This window comes from Cordyceps fumosorosea, assembly GCF_001636725.1.
Source record: "Cordyceps fumosorosea ARSEF 2679 chromosome Unknown scaffold_2, whole genome shotgun sequence".
NCBI lineage: Eukaryota > Fungi > Ascomycota > Sordariomycetes > Hypocreales > Cordycipitaceae > Cordyceps > Cordyceps fumosorosea.
In genome coordinates, this window is record NW_017387302.1 from 642,316 (window position 1) to 655,809 (window position 13,494).

General features: G+C 54.5%; 6 protein-coding genes across 6 annotated transcripts; 4 read left to right on the forward strand and 2 right to left on the reverse strand.

Moving 5' to 3' along the window:
* Window positions 1-339: 339 nt before the first annotated feature.
* On the forward strand, window positions 340-756 carry ISF_01348 (hypothetical protein; the record flags this gene model as incomplete). The annotated part of the gene is made up of 1 exon (XM_018844955.1): window positions 340-756. One exon carries the CDS (start codon window positions 340-342, stop codon window positions 754-756), a length of 417 nt encoding a protein of 138 aa, XP_018707721.1.
* Window positions 757-1,353: 597 nt separating this feature from the next.
* On the reverse strand, window positions 1,354-3,500 carry ISF_01349 (hypothetical protein; the record flags this gene model as incomplete). The annotated part of the gene is made up of 5 exons (XM_018844956.1): window positions 1,354-2,304; window positions 2,360-2,731; window positions 2,795-2,924; window positions 2,981-3,150; window positions 3,273-3,500. 5 exons carry the CDS (start codon window positions 3,498-3,500, stop codon window positions 1,354-1,356), a joined length of 1,851 nt encoding a protein of 616 aa, XP_018707722.1.
* A 1,000-nt stretch (window positions 3,501-4,500) lies between these two features.
* Window positions 4,501-5,557, forward strand: ISF_01350 (60S ribosomal protein L2; the record flags this gene model as incomplete). The annotated part of the gene is made up of 4 exons (XM_018844957.1): window positions 4,501-4,549; window positions 4,650-4,757; window positions 4,894-5,375; window positions 5,432-5,557. 4 exons carry the CDS (start codon window positions 4,501-4,503, stop codon window positions 5,555-5,557), a joined length of 765 nt encoding a protein of 254 aa, XP_018707723.1.
* A 702-nt stretch (window positions 5,558-6,259) lies between these two features.
* On the forward strand, window positions 6,260-7,509 carry ISF_01351 (adenosine kinase; the record flags this gene model as incomplete). Its single annotated transcript, XM_018844958.1, has 3 exons — window positions 6,260-6,311; window positions 6,496-6,954; window positions 7,010-7,509. The coding sequence occupies 3 exons, from the start codon at window positions 6,260-6,262 to the stop codon at window positions 7,507-7,509; spliced, it is 1,011 nt and encodes a 336-aa protein (XP_018707724.1).
* Window positions 7,510-8,141: 632 nt separating this feature from the next.
* On the reverse strand, window positions 8,142-11,121 carry ISF_01352 (Telomerase activating protein Est1; the record flags this gene model as incomplete). Its single annotated transcript, XM_018844959.1, has 4 exons — window positions 8,142-9,823; window positions 9,887-10,758; window positions 10,837-10,950; window positions 11,084-11,121. 4 exons carry the CDS (start codon window positions 11,119-11,121, stop codon window positions 8,142-8,144), a joined length of 2,706 nt encoding a protein of 901 aa, XP_018707725.1.
* A 1,498-nt stretch (window positions 11,122-12,619) lies between these two features.
* Window positions 12,620-13,296, forward strand: ISF_01353 (C2H2 type zinc finger domain-containing protein; the record flags this gene model as incomplete). Its single annotated transcript, XM_018844960.1, has 2 exons — window positions 12,620-12,787; window positions 12,877-13,296. The coding sequence occupies 2 exons, from the start codon at window positions 12,620-12,622 to the stop codon at window positions 13,294-13,296; spliced, it is 588 nt and encodes a 195-aa protein (XP_018707726.1).
* Between the last annotated feature and the right edge of the window lie 198 nt (window positions 13,297-13,494).

The following is a 13,494-nucleotide window of genomic DNA, read 5'->3' on the forward strand; positions in this document are numbered from 1 at the left end:
AGACTAGCTCCACCTTTTGTTCTCTGCCATTACAGCATTCATCAGTACTTGTGTGGCTGTTGTGGCTGATGAGGCCCACTGAACTCCAGTAACTGTTAGGGTGGATCTCCGTCACTTGAGCTCCAAGCCTCCGAGCCGATGCCGCTGTCTTCAATAGCCTCGACAATTCCATCCCGGTCATTGCCCATCCAGCTTTGCCAGAACGAATTATTTTCTGGCTAGGGGAATCGCCTCGGAACAGAAGGTGCTCTCGGATGACCCCTGCCGCAACTTAACAATCCCGGCCCCCGACTCGACGTCTCCGATCCCTCCTCCCTCTTCCATCAATAGACCGCCATCATGGCTTCCGATACCTTCTCAGCGGAGCTGCCGACTGAGATTGCCAGCACTATACAAGCAGCTCATATCAGAAGCGACCCCGATCCCGACCTCGATATGGCCCCCAGCACCGCCGCCGATGAAAAGGAGATTGTGGACGAAAAGTACGACTACGACGCCCTGCGGAACAACGACGCCCCTAGTCAGCTCGACGGCATTGACGACGATGACGAGGAGGAGGATGATATCCCATATAGTGTCCTAAAGCGACCGCGTCGCCAGCGACAAGCGCTTCCACCGCTACCCGACCTGCGTTTCGAGCAGAGCTATCTCAAGAGCATCGCCACCGCCGACACATGGTGGAAGATTGCCCTCATCACAACACGAGATCAGGCACGTTCCCTTCCCGCTGCGGCCTCGGCCTGTCCTCCCAACTAACCCCCGACTCTCCAGGTCATCATGCCTCTGGCACAGGGTCTCATCTACAACCTATTACTCTGTGGCTGGCAGGAGTGGAATCGCAATGCTAAACTCCATGGCAACACCGTCGGCGCCCGTGTCCGCAGGTGGTGGTATGGCGTCAACAACTGGTCGCTTCCCAGCAACGGTCAGCATCGCCACCTGCGCAGATGATGTAGCATACATGTTCCCGCGTTTCAAAGTCTCGGCGTTTCCTTTCCACTAGATGTTGCCATATAATCACACGATAATACCAGAAAATTCCAATCGTCATCTTCGTTTCACTGTGCCGATGCATATATTCATGACGCATAGCCTCTCTGACACCGGTACTAAAACTGCCTCTGACACGGAAATGCCATCTTCATCCGCAAAAGCACATGGAATCCGCCTTGCATCAAAGACTGGCCCAATTTCTATCAAAATGATTTTAAATTAATGCGCGACAATGTCCACCAGATAAACCCCATGCGTCCCTCTCCCTTTTCATTCACAAGTAAGTTTCTACATGTATCCCAAACTCCGAACCAACCACAGATTAAACAAGTAAAAGAAACAAACATTCGTACCTGGGCCCTATTGGGGCGCGTTGATAATGCCTGGCACTGCAGCCGGTTGTACATGCTTCTTCTCGGGGCTGCCGCGGAATGCCAACGGTGCCGAGGAAACGGCAGTAGAGCTGGCAGCCACAATGTCAGGTCCAGCTTGCTCAGTCTGAGCATCGGGCTTGTCAGCGGACTGGTCTTCGTGCTTAGTTTCAGTGAGCAGCGCCGACTGCTCTTCTCGCCCAGCCTCCTGTGCGGGCGAGTCCTCCATGATAACATCGACGACGGCCTTGGATGGAGTCTCACCCAGCGCTGGCTTCTGATCCTCAACATTTGGAGTTGGTAGTGCATTCGGCACTGACTCAATAGGGCTCAGAGCAGTTCTCAAGTTTGGTGTCTTGATGGCCAACTTGACCACAAGGCTCTTTGGACTGTCATCAATATCATCATCAACCATGGCCTCATCCTCGTCAAACTCATCATCCTCTTCCTCGGATTCTTCCGGTACGTGCGCCTCCGCGTCCTCTTCATCATCCCCAAATTCAGCCTCACTAGCAGCATCGTCTGAGTCTAACGAAGGCCTATTGCTGTGGCCACGGCCATTTGCCTCACCCCAACCATTTGCTGAGCCGGTCGCTGCGGCTCGCCGCGGTCTACCGGTGACCCCAACGGAGCCCTCCCGGTCAGCTTCCGAGTAATCCCCTTGGATGCTTGCCGCGGCGCTGTCATCGCCTGCCCCCATTCGTGAAGGTACACGGACGGTACGTCCGCTGGCTGTCGTCGGCGGCTCTGCCGGCGTGTTTGCGCCTGTGTTACGCGCCGATCGACGATTGGTCGAATCGGAATAGAACATGTCTTCATCATCGGAGTAGGTATACTTGACACGCTTACCACGAGTTCTGCCTTCGTACATGGAAAAGCCTGGCTCTGGTCGCTTGAACTGTTCCTTGCGCATTAGGCGGTACTCGCGGCGCTTTCGTTTCTATTCACATCATGTCAGCGCGAGCGGCCTTCCACCTGCGACCCAGAATACGCACCTCTTCACCCGCCTCGAAGCGAGGAATTGCCTGTATCATCTTATTGCTAAGCTTCTTCGCCTTGGGGCCGCCGTCTTTCGTATTGAGCTTCTCTGCCAGTGCCCTTAATTCCTCAATCGAACCAGCGACACTCCACCATGTGCGGTTCGTTCCGGCAGGGTTGCTCTCCCTGTATACGCGGAACGCAGTATCATCTTGGCCCTCCACCAAGAAGTATCTTCTCTTGTCGCCGTCAGAGCCCCATGGCTGAACTGCGCGAGGTTGGTTCAAGTCGTCTTCGTGTCGGTTTTGTTTGTAGGCTTGGTTGATTATGGCCTTGACACTCTCCGAAGAAGACATTGTCCACAAGATTAATGTTCGGAGAAGGGTAAGCTATTAGAGACACTTTTGTCAGCGATGATGAATTTTCGTTTTCATTTTCAATTTCATGCGTACTCTTTGTGTAGGGTTCATGGTGTTAAATCCACCGCCACCAGTCAAGGGGCTTTTGTCCTCCCACGAGGCTGGCCACTGGCCCTTGTGCGACGCAATCGCGTCCTCTAACGCCCTGTTGTAGTGTCCAGGTCTGCAGTGGACTGTTAGCATTGTTATCGCGCAATATGGTATCGCATTCGGTCGTACTTGACGTCTTGTTTTCGATTCAACAGTAGTCCTAGAAGCGCGCACAGAAAGTGCTCTGCGCGGTCTCCTGGGATGGGCTCGACAACATCTCGCTCCAGTTCCTGAGGACCGAAATTCGCAAGCGATTTCGGTAGCGCATCGATAAATCGGCTTCTAAACATGACAATGAACTGGTTTCGTTAGCACAAGTGCCTGATGGTCGTAGTGCGCAAGTTCGCGTTCAGTAGGTCACAGCCCACCATGCTCTCGCGCGGAAATAGGCCGCCACAGCTCAAATACCAGCAATACATACAGCAATATCGGGGTTATCGGCGAGGACGTATTCGTGAGTCGGCGACGGCGATCTTTTTCTCGGGGGAGGCGATGGCGATCTAGGCGATTGCTCCGATACCTTGGAGAAGAACTTCAGAATGCCATCATTCTTGGGCGCTCCGTTGCCAGCATCGAGCTCGTCATCGGATGGAACCGGTGAAAGCGATGAAAGCGACGAGAGATCCGATGAATCATTGTCGGAGGCCATTGTGCAGGCTTGAACTTCCTCCTTCTGAGTGTTTGAGGTTGCAGGAGGAAAGGAGTGCAGAGTTCCGGATGTGAGGCGTGGCATGCGACTACTAAAAGTAACCGCGTCGACGGACCCGCGAAATCTAACGCGCCAGCGCTCATAGGCCACTTCGCCCAGTCGCCTTGGCCATGACTGCTGCAGTGATACACATGTAACTAGGTAGGTACTACCTCTTTTTTAACAGGGAAATCTGCCAAATTTGAAGAGCAGTCTCATCCCAAGATTGAAATATAAGTCAGCGTTCCTCTTGGTCACTTTGCGAAGCTCTCAGAGCCAGCAACTTGTCGCAAAGAGCAGATTTCGCGAGGGTCATGAGGTAGACGCGTCGCAGTTCATTCTATTACTGGTCAGAGCACCATGCACGCTGCCAGTAGGTGCTGCTACGATTTCCTGAGCCTGAAAGAGCTGTATTGGACAAAGGCCATCTGTGAAAGAAGGGGTTGGTCCGATGACGGCTCAGCGTGAGACAGATAATCCAGGGCGCTTAAAGGAGATAAGGTCGTCCAATATATTGCTACAAGATCGGGGCGAGAACAATTGCCAATAAAAGAAGTTGTCAACTTGGCAAAGCAAACTGGCATCTGAACGTGATGTTGAGACGAAACGTTGTTTCCCGCCCCGAAGCACTTTACGCGATCCCAGAGCTGTCCAGGCCCATGTCTCCACGTGACCGTCTGGAAAGCACCAGCCACGATTGGCAAGCCACACCAAAAGGACCCACAGGATACAAAACAAGGTTCCCAATCCATGGAGATCACGTGGTGAGGGCTGCTCCTTTTGCGGTGGGCAAGACCCACACACAAAAATTATGTCGCCCAAGCGAACGCCAGGGCTTCCCGTTAAACAACCAAGCGGCAGGAGATAGGTAATTGGCATCCCCAACCTACGCACCTCGACGACGACTCGCCACTAACATCAATTACTCGGGCAGATACTCTTCGAGTAAAAACGAGTCGCCATGGGTAGAGTTATTCGCAACCAGCGCAAGGGCCGCGGCTCCATCTTCAGTCAGTCCTCCCGACAACCGAACTTTCGACGATTGCTTCGAACGAGTCGACGATCGGCGGAAATTTGACCATGCGGATGTGTGCTGACCATTGGGAATAGCGGCCAACACGCGCCTGAACAAGAACCCGGCCAAGTTCCGCACTCTCGACTACGCTGAGCGCCATGGCTACGTCCGCGGTGTAGTCCGCGACATCATCCACGATGCTGGTTAGTACAACCTGGGAACAATCGACGATGACGGACAAAGGGCGTCGACAGCAACAACACGCCTCGGCTCGCGCGATTGGGAACGAAACGAATTAGAAGCAACGAATGATGAAGCTGACGCAGGTTTGATTCGCAGGTCGCGGTGCTCCCCTCGCCAAGGTCGTCTTCCGCCACCCCTACAAGTACAAGCAGGTCTCCGAGACCTTCATCGCCAACGAGGGCATGTACACCGGCCAGTTCATCTACGCCGGCAAGAAGGCCGCCCTCACCGTCGGCAACGTCCTCCCTCTCGGTGAGATGCCCGAGGGTACCGTCGTCTCCAACGTCGAGGAGAAGATTGGTGACCGTGGCACGCTCGGCCGCACCTCTGGCGGCTATATCACCGTCATTGGCCACAACCCCGACGAGGGCAAGACCCGCATCAAGCTTCCCTCCGGCGCCAAGAAGGTCGTCCACTCCAGCTCCCGTGGCATGATCGGCATCGTCGCTGGCGGTGGCCGTACCGACAAGCCCCTCCTCAAGGCCTCGCGCGCCAAGCACAAGTTCGCCGTCAAGCGCAACAGCTGGCCCAAGACTCGTGGTGTTGCCATGAACCCCGTCGACCATCCCCACGGTGGTGTACGTATACCCGCCACTTGCAGACGCGTGAGCTGCGACGCTGACATTCGCAACAGGGTAACCACCAACATATTGGTAAGGCCTCTACCATCTCCCGATACGCCGCCCAGGGTCAAAAGGCCGGTCTCATTGCCGCCCGCAGAACAGGTCTGCTGCGCGGTACCCAGAAGACGAAGGAGTAAGGCAGGGCGATGTCTGGATTTCATGGTCTCATTGGGATGGTGTTATAGTGGCGTGCTTACATCTATGGATGGTACTGCTGAAGGAAGTAGTATGATAGAACCAAAAGCAAGTACAATGGATGACATTTTAGCGCACTTCCAAAAAAAAACTCGTTTCTTTGTTCCACTATCCTCATGGATGGTGCTGTGATGGGGGATGTGAATATTAACGCACAGCGTCTGCGTTACCGATGCTGCGCAAACATCCAGGCGCACAGCACCCGGCGGAATTGAAATTTAAGCTGAGTGATATACGTGATTGAGTTCAGATTGTAGATCCTTATAGTAGAGCTTGGCTTTGCAGGTTTTGGCGAACTGAAAATGCCCATTAATTAGTGCGACAAAAGTACGAGCACCTCCAGCAAAGGTTCTCGCCCTCACTCTAATAAAACAGGTCTGGCAGCGCCAGTGTAAACATGATTTATTAATTTATACCCCAATATCGGATTGTCAGAAAATGATCGATGAGCCAATAAGTGAAGGGTACGTACCTAGGTAGGTAGGTTGAAAACCTTGCGGGCTACACAAACAGCACCAGCCAGGTCCTCACCCACTCACTGGCCTTACAACCCCGCCATAGCTTACAGAAAATATCCCCTCTGCCCCTCCTTGAATCTTGCCCAAGACATTTCAAACCTCAATTTCACAAATCAATCCTACAAAATGGCCCCCGTTAAGGAGTACTCTCTTCTCTGCCTGGAGAACCCTCTCCTCGGTACGTTAATTCATTTACTACTTCCTATCTGCTTCTTGTTACACCTCAAGTCGCCCGTTGCGTAGCCTCATACAAAAAAAGCCCGCGGGGTATCCAGCCCCCCCTTGAGCGAAACGAAGCCTTGCCGTTTTCTTCTTCTTTACAAACATATCTTCTGTCTTTGCTGACCTTTTCAAACTCGCAGATATCCAGGCTGTCGGTAACCAGGAGCTCCTCGACAAGTACGGGCTCAAGGCCAACGACGCCATCCTCGCCGAGGAGAAGCACGTCCCGCTGTACGAGGACCTCCTCAACAACTACGAGGCCAAGCTCATCGCCGGCGGCGCCGCGCAGAACAGCGCCCGCGGCGCGCAGTACGTGCTGCCGCCCAACAGCGTCGTCTACCTGGGCGGCGTCGGCGACGACAAGTACGCCGCCACCCTGCACGACGCCGTCAAGGCCGCCGGCCTGCGCGTCGAGTACCGCGTCGACCCCAAGGAGCCCACCGGCCGCTGCGGCGCCATCATCACCGGCCACAACCGCTCCCTCTGCACCGACCTCGGCGCCGCTAACCACTACGACCTCGACCACCTCAAGAAGCCCGAGATCTGGGCCCTCGCCGAGAATGCCGACGTGTTTTACATTGGCGGCTTCCACTTCACCGGTAAGCGATCTCCCCCTCCCCGCGGTTTTGCATCAGCGACTGACTTTCTTTACAGTCTGCCCTCCTGCCATCATGGAGCTCGCCAAGAACGCGGCCGAGAAGAACAAGATCTTCGTCCTCTCCCTCTCCGCCCCCTTCATCCCTCAGTTCTTCAAGGACCCCGTCGACGCCAGCGCGCCCTACTGGGACTACGTCATCGGCAACGAGACTGAGGCCGCCGCCTACGCCGAGTCCCACGGCCTCGCCTCCAAGGAGCCCAAGGACGTCGTCCGCCACCTGGCCGACCTCCCCAAGGAGAACGCCAAGCGCAAGCGCGTCGCCATCATCACCCAGGGCACCGAGCCCACCCTCGTCGCCATCCAGGGCGAGCAGGGCATCAAGGAGTTCCCCGTCCACGCCATCGAACCCGCCAAGATCACCGACACCAACGGCGCCGGCGATGCCTTTGCTGGTGGTCTCCTCGCCGGCATCGTCGAGGGCAAGTCTCTCGAGGAGTCGATTGACATCGGTCAGTGGCTCGCTCGTCTGAGCATCCAGGAGCTTGGACCTTCGTAAGTTCTACCCTCCCCCTCTCTCACATCGCATTTCAAAAGAAGCGCATCGCTTGATACAATTTGGCTGTCTCTTCATTTCAAGTCATAAAAAGTGTCATCTATACTGTCTTGTCCCCTCTTCCTGGCTTGAGTCCTCTCTCCCACCACTCCTTCCATGCAAAGTCCTAACTCGGTCCCTTTCTCCCTGGCAGGTATCCCTTCCCCAAGCAGACCTACAAGTCGTCGTAAGCGTACATAATTGGCGCCTCGGCATTCCTTCGCTTTTGGATATGGACGCGGTGAACGTGAACATGATCTCGAGAAGGGGGGCGGAAACCATTCGCTTGGCGTTGAGGTTGAGTGTCTTTTGATTTGCGGGAAACGGGTTTCAACAACGGCGTTTTGCATCCATGGAGCGTACTCCCATTACAACACACGTTCGCATGGGGAAAATATTGTTCGGCATCCTCCACGATCCGATAAAATTACGTGCAGCATCTTCTTTTTTTAGAATCCTCCTTTCACTTTTCATGTAGAGCAAAAAGCATTTGCTTCTGAGATGAACAACTATAACGCATCTTGTGGTTGCGAAAAGGTGCAGGACGATCTCGTGATGACAACAGCGGCATTCTTGTTGCACAAAAACAGGTTGCTTCACCTTCTGCCCTCATACGCTGCACGAAGAATGGCTTCGTCGTAGGAAGACGTCGTGTTTTCTGCGGCTTGGAAGTGCCTCTGCAAGGGCGGCTGCTGTGAATACTGCCCTCCGGCACCATAATTAGCCGGCGTGCCATGGTACAAGCTGCTTGGGTGTGAAAATTGAGACAGGCTGCCAGCCGATGACGAATGGGGCATCATGTCGGGGGCACGAAAGCCAGGCGGTGCACCCTGTCCACTGGGTCGGCTTCCGCCTCCGCCGCTGCCTAACGCCGTGCTCTCGCCCCAATAGCTGAACGGCGAGCTGCGAGCTGCTGGGGTGGCGCTTGTGGACGGCGGTCGGGCGCCTGGTGCCGTTCCAAACGTCTGGAGGAGCGCGGCCCGGTGCGCATGCTCAGCCGTGGAGCCGCCGCTCAGATTGATTCCCATATCGGCGGCCCGAATGTTGCCGTGGCTGTGGACAGAAGGGAAGTGGCTGCCTGTAGCGAGCTCGTTGGGCGTTGATGGGACGGAGAAGGGGTCGTCGAACATGCAAGAGGCCAGGCCGGGCGTAAGGGGTGACATGCCTGCGGCAGAGAGGGGCGAGTTGTCTTCACGGGCGGGCTTGGGTGTATTGAACCAATCCCATGGCAGAGGCTCAAACTTGCCCGAAGGGATGGAACGCGTCGGACTTGGGTCAAACCGGCCTGGGTAAGTGTTGAGCATGTCTGAGTTGGACCGGGCTAGGTATGACGAAGAGACCGCAGTATCGTGTACACCCAATGGTGGCTGCGGTGTAGGGGGCTTCAGAAAAGGTGCCAGCATATTGATGACAGTGTTTTCTGCATCACCTGTTTCATCCTCCTTGTTGGCTGGTGCTGGTGACGCGATAGGAGGCTTCGGCAGTGCTGTGGCAACTTCAAGTTGTTTACCATTTGAAGTTTTGGGGCTATCCTGGCGTTCCTGGATATTCATCTGTACTGAGCGACGTTTTTGTACGTGAATGGCGGTCGGGGTTGGAGCAGATTCGATTCGTGGTGCTGGCGTCGCCGCTGCTTCGATAGGTTGTTCCGGCCGGTGCTGAGACGGTTGATACTCGAACAGAAGCAAGTCTTCAACGACACGGCACGACAGAGGCACAGCAGGATCTTCAGCGAGAAAATAAGCACATCGTAGAATGTCAAGAATCCGCGCCATTTTTTCCGCCTGCGGGTTCAATCGGTGCTCGGGCGAGTAGAGGTGAGGCTTCACTGTGCCATTCTGCTCACAGAATGAGCGGCACGGCTCTGGAACAACATTTTCGTCAAGGGGCTGAAAGCCCAGATTATCAAGGTCTTCGGGTAGCAAGTAAGGACATGAGACCAGGTTCGGCTGGCTGTAAGTTTCCACGCACATGCGAGTAAAAACTCGCGCGAGTGTGTCCATCATGGTGCCAGTCAGTGACCCTTCAGCAGTCGCAGCAGGTTGCGCAAAAAGTTCTTGGTGCGACACGGCGATCCACATGGAGTAAATTCGTAAAGCAGGAAGCAATGATTGTGCGATTTCTGCACCCTTGTCATTTTCTTCGTCGGAGAGATCTTCTGATTTGGACATGCTTTCTTTGAGGGCTTCCTCCAGGACTGCAGTGAAAGCCGCAAGAAACTTGACATTAAAGCCGGAGATATACTGGTAGAACTGGAGGGAAGTGGCATTTTTATTTTCTGTTTGTTTGACGTTAGCTTGTCTTCTTGTGGTGTTGGCGGACGAGGTACAGCAATACTTACCAGAGCACTTAAGAGTAGCGATGTACTGAGCGGCGATGTTGATGAAGGTCATTTTCAAGATGATGTCACGACAAGATCCATTTGCAGCAGCCATCTCAAGGCGATGAATGACTTCACGCTCAAGCTCTTTATACTGTGGTGCAGTCTCACCCTTGTAGAATAAGGCATGCAAGCGCACAAACCACATGACGAAGGCATCTTGAGGGCCAGACGATGCGTGCTTGGATTTGTTGGAACTCGGCTGCTGAAGAGACTTGAATTCCAATTCCAAATTAGACTTGGAATTGGGATGGGAATCCTTAATTGCCCAGGCTCGATAGAAGTGGTAGACGCCATCCAGGTGGCTGCCTTGGTCGAGGCTGACGATGCCCATCTGATGAAACGCAAAGCCGGACTTGGGCGAGAGATGCTGAGCAAGTGTGTAATAGGTCAAGGCAATGTCATATCCTGAATTCTTGTGCTTGGCTTGCACTCTATAGCGGGCCAAATCGCCAAGTCGGATCAGCGTCGAATAACAAGACCTTTGCACTTTTTTGCTGAGCTCAGAGGGAACAGGACTGATGAGATCGCTGGCCGTCATTGGCTCGACGTCGATGCCTTTGGCGACACGCTTGAGCTCGGGGATATCATATCGTGCGGAGAGTCGCTGGATATAGCCCTGGTAGAACTTTTGCGCGATGCGCAAAAAGTTGGTGTAGAGCTTTTCGGTCTTGCGGCGCTCGACGGCCTGGGACGAAGACTTCAGCCTACCGAGAATGCGGCGATATTCGGAGTTGATGGACGTGTGCAAGTTCCATAGTATATCTTCGGTATTCTCGCGTACGGCGTATTCAAAATCGAGGAAAACGGTCTGGACGCAAGCAAGACGAAATCTGGTGTAGGGTTAGTAATGGCAAACGGGCAAGTAGCGGCGCACTATGTGGCGAGGGCGCAAGGGCAGAGCTACACACTTTTCGAGGGTGCCGTCGGCGGCTTCAAGCTGAGGAATATCAACACTCGACGATGCGTTGTTTTTAATCCTTTCCAGCTGCTTCAGAAGATGTTTCCGAAGCTTCAAGGCGTTGCTGTGGCGGTGGATCGCGCAAAAGTTAGCACCCGGAGGGGTACGGCATGGCATCATCATGCTGGGGCGCGGCGGCGTCGCAAGACAGGCGCAACAGTGCCGCGTGTGTATTAGGAGCTGGTGTCGTTACTCACTGCCATATTGGGCTCGCCTGAGGTGCGCTTGAGGCCATGATGCTGTCGTCGGCGGCGCAGCAGTTCGGGGCACCGAGTCGTGGTGGCCCGACGGTGGGACGTGGGCTCTGCGTCACGAAGCGACAGGCAAGGTCGGCCAAAGGGGGAGGGCTCGCGCGGTAGCGAACCGGGGAAAGCGAACGGGGTGAGATGGTCAGCTGGAGTGTCGAATCATGCTATCTGGACGTTAGAATCTGGAGAGCCGGGCTGCCCATAGTCTTATATTGGCGCTGGGGACGACGTGGTCGGGGCGGAGTGCTGTCCGGGATCGAGAAGACTGGACGACAGCTGTGGTGATGCAAGGCGGCAGCAGCATCTGGCACAGGAGGGCGTCGAGCGGGGAAGAAACAAAGCGGCAAACATGCAAGGGGAAAAAGGAAGAAGGATACGTAACAGAGGCGCCCTGAACGGATGGCAAGGCGGCAAGAGAAAGACTGAACAGGAGAGGAAGAAGAGAAGACGAGCGAGCAATGGTGACTTTGGCTGGTGAAGCGAATGTGAAGAGCAAATCGGGGGGGGCTCTCGGCCGGCACCAATGAGATGGACGGACCCCTCCAGGTTGGGCCGGCTTAAAATAATTTTCGCTGCTTGTCGCCTTTTTTTTTAGCAGACTTGGATTTTTTTGGCCCGATGGTCGCAGTATCCGTACCTCGCCTTACTAATTATCAAGGCAAATACAAACGGCTCTTCTCGTCGCAGACTGGCCCCCCAAACTCATTTCGCCACTGTTTATTGTCTACCAACAACATGCATTGATCAGAGGACCCCGTTGATTGGTCGCCCATCTGGTTTGCGCCTGATGAAAGCTCGGGTTCCTTTTCGTTTTCAGCTTGGTCGGCATCTTCCATCGTGGCCAAGCACGCGCCCACACAGCAGGTATTAGTGACAGCTCTGCGCAAGCGCAACCTTTGGCACGGCTGCTGGTATATACGCCTTATCGGAATAATTGCCTGTACGACCTTGACTCATCCGGTTCGCAATACCTATACAACAACTTATCCAGCTAGGCTACAGTAGCTGCAGTGCTTGGTTTCACACGGGTTAATAAATCCACCCAATGACATCGCGACTACCGGACAAACAACAGAGCTCACCATACAAGAGCCATACAGCTCCACAAGCAACGACAACGCCAGCGACCTACCAGTCGTCTCCTTGTTAAAAACTATCAGATATATAAAGATTCAATTTCGCCTCGATTTCAAGCAAATCGATACAAAACTCAACCACTCAAAGCAGTCCTGCCAGGCTCAACTGGCTGCAGATCCCCCACTAATACAACACACTACCGACGTCGGCTGCACCATGAAGCGCTCGCGAGAGCCCCAAGAGGATATATACCCTGCATCTCCTAGCAGCCCAGACACAGACTCATCCCCCTCCAGTCCTCAACACACTTCCAAATACACAGAACTTGACTTTTCCCAACAAGACGTCGAAAACAGCTCCCCGTTTCCCGCCACGCGCATAACCTGCTCCTTACCGCCTCACGCCGAAATGGCCTTTGACTCCTACACCGCATACGAGGTGCACTACAACAGCCTCCACACGAATCGCTGCCTGCAATGCCGCAAGAACTTCCCCAGCCAGCATCTTCTCGGTATACATATTGAAGAGATGCACGATCCCATCGTCAGAGTCCGCCGAGATCAAGGCGCCCATACCGTACGCGTCCACGACCCAAAGCCCCTCCATCAACTCACACACCGTCTTTTGTATGCAACAAACGCTAATCCATGACATGATTTGGATAGTTTTCTTGCTTTGTCGAGGATTGCCCTAGGCAGTGCCTGACCCCTCAGAAGCGTCGCCTGCACTTGATTGACAAGCACATGTACCCAAAGAACTTCTTCTTCGCCGTGACCCGGGACGGCATCGACGGGCGCCGATCTCTTCTCGTTGATGGCGGCGGTGGCGGGCGCGGCGGTCACCGGCGACGCAGCTCCTCGGCGGCTTCGCAAGCCAAAGGGGCGACGCAACGACGCGGGGTTACCCAAGCAGCAGACACGGCGGAGCAGCCCTCGGGGTCCCAAGCGCAAGGGAAGCAAGCGGCCCCGACAGCCGCCGTCGATCCCGATGTCGACGCCATCACCGGTAGCATGGCATCATTGCGCTTCGTTCCGGCCGCCGTCAAGTTTGGCACCAGAAATCGGCGTGGGTTCGCCAAACAGTGAGGGGTTGGCTAGTTCATGGGCGTCTCTACTGCGTCACAGCATGTAATCTTGAACAGCATTTGCGAGCGTCACATTGCAGTTTGGCGGACGCCAGCCTTGGAGTTGGAGTCATACATTTCGTATTATAATTAAAATCACGGTTTCCTCTTTTTGTCCTTTATCCGTTCCCCTAAATCAAAACCGCTAAGAACGCCGTCA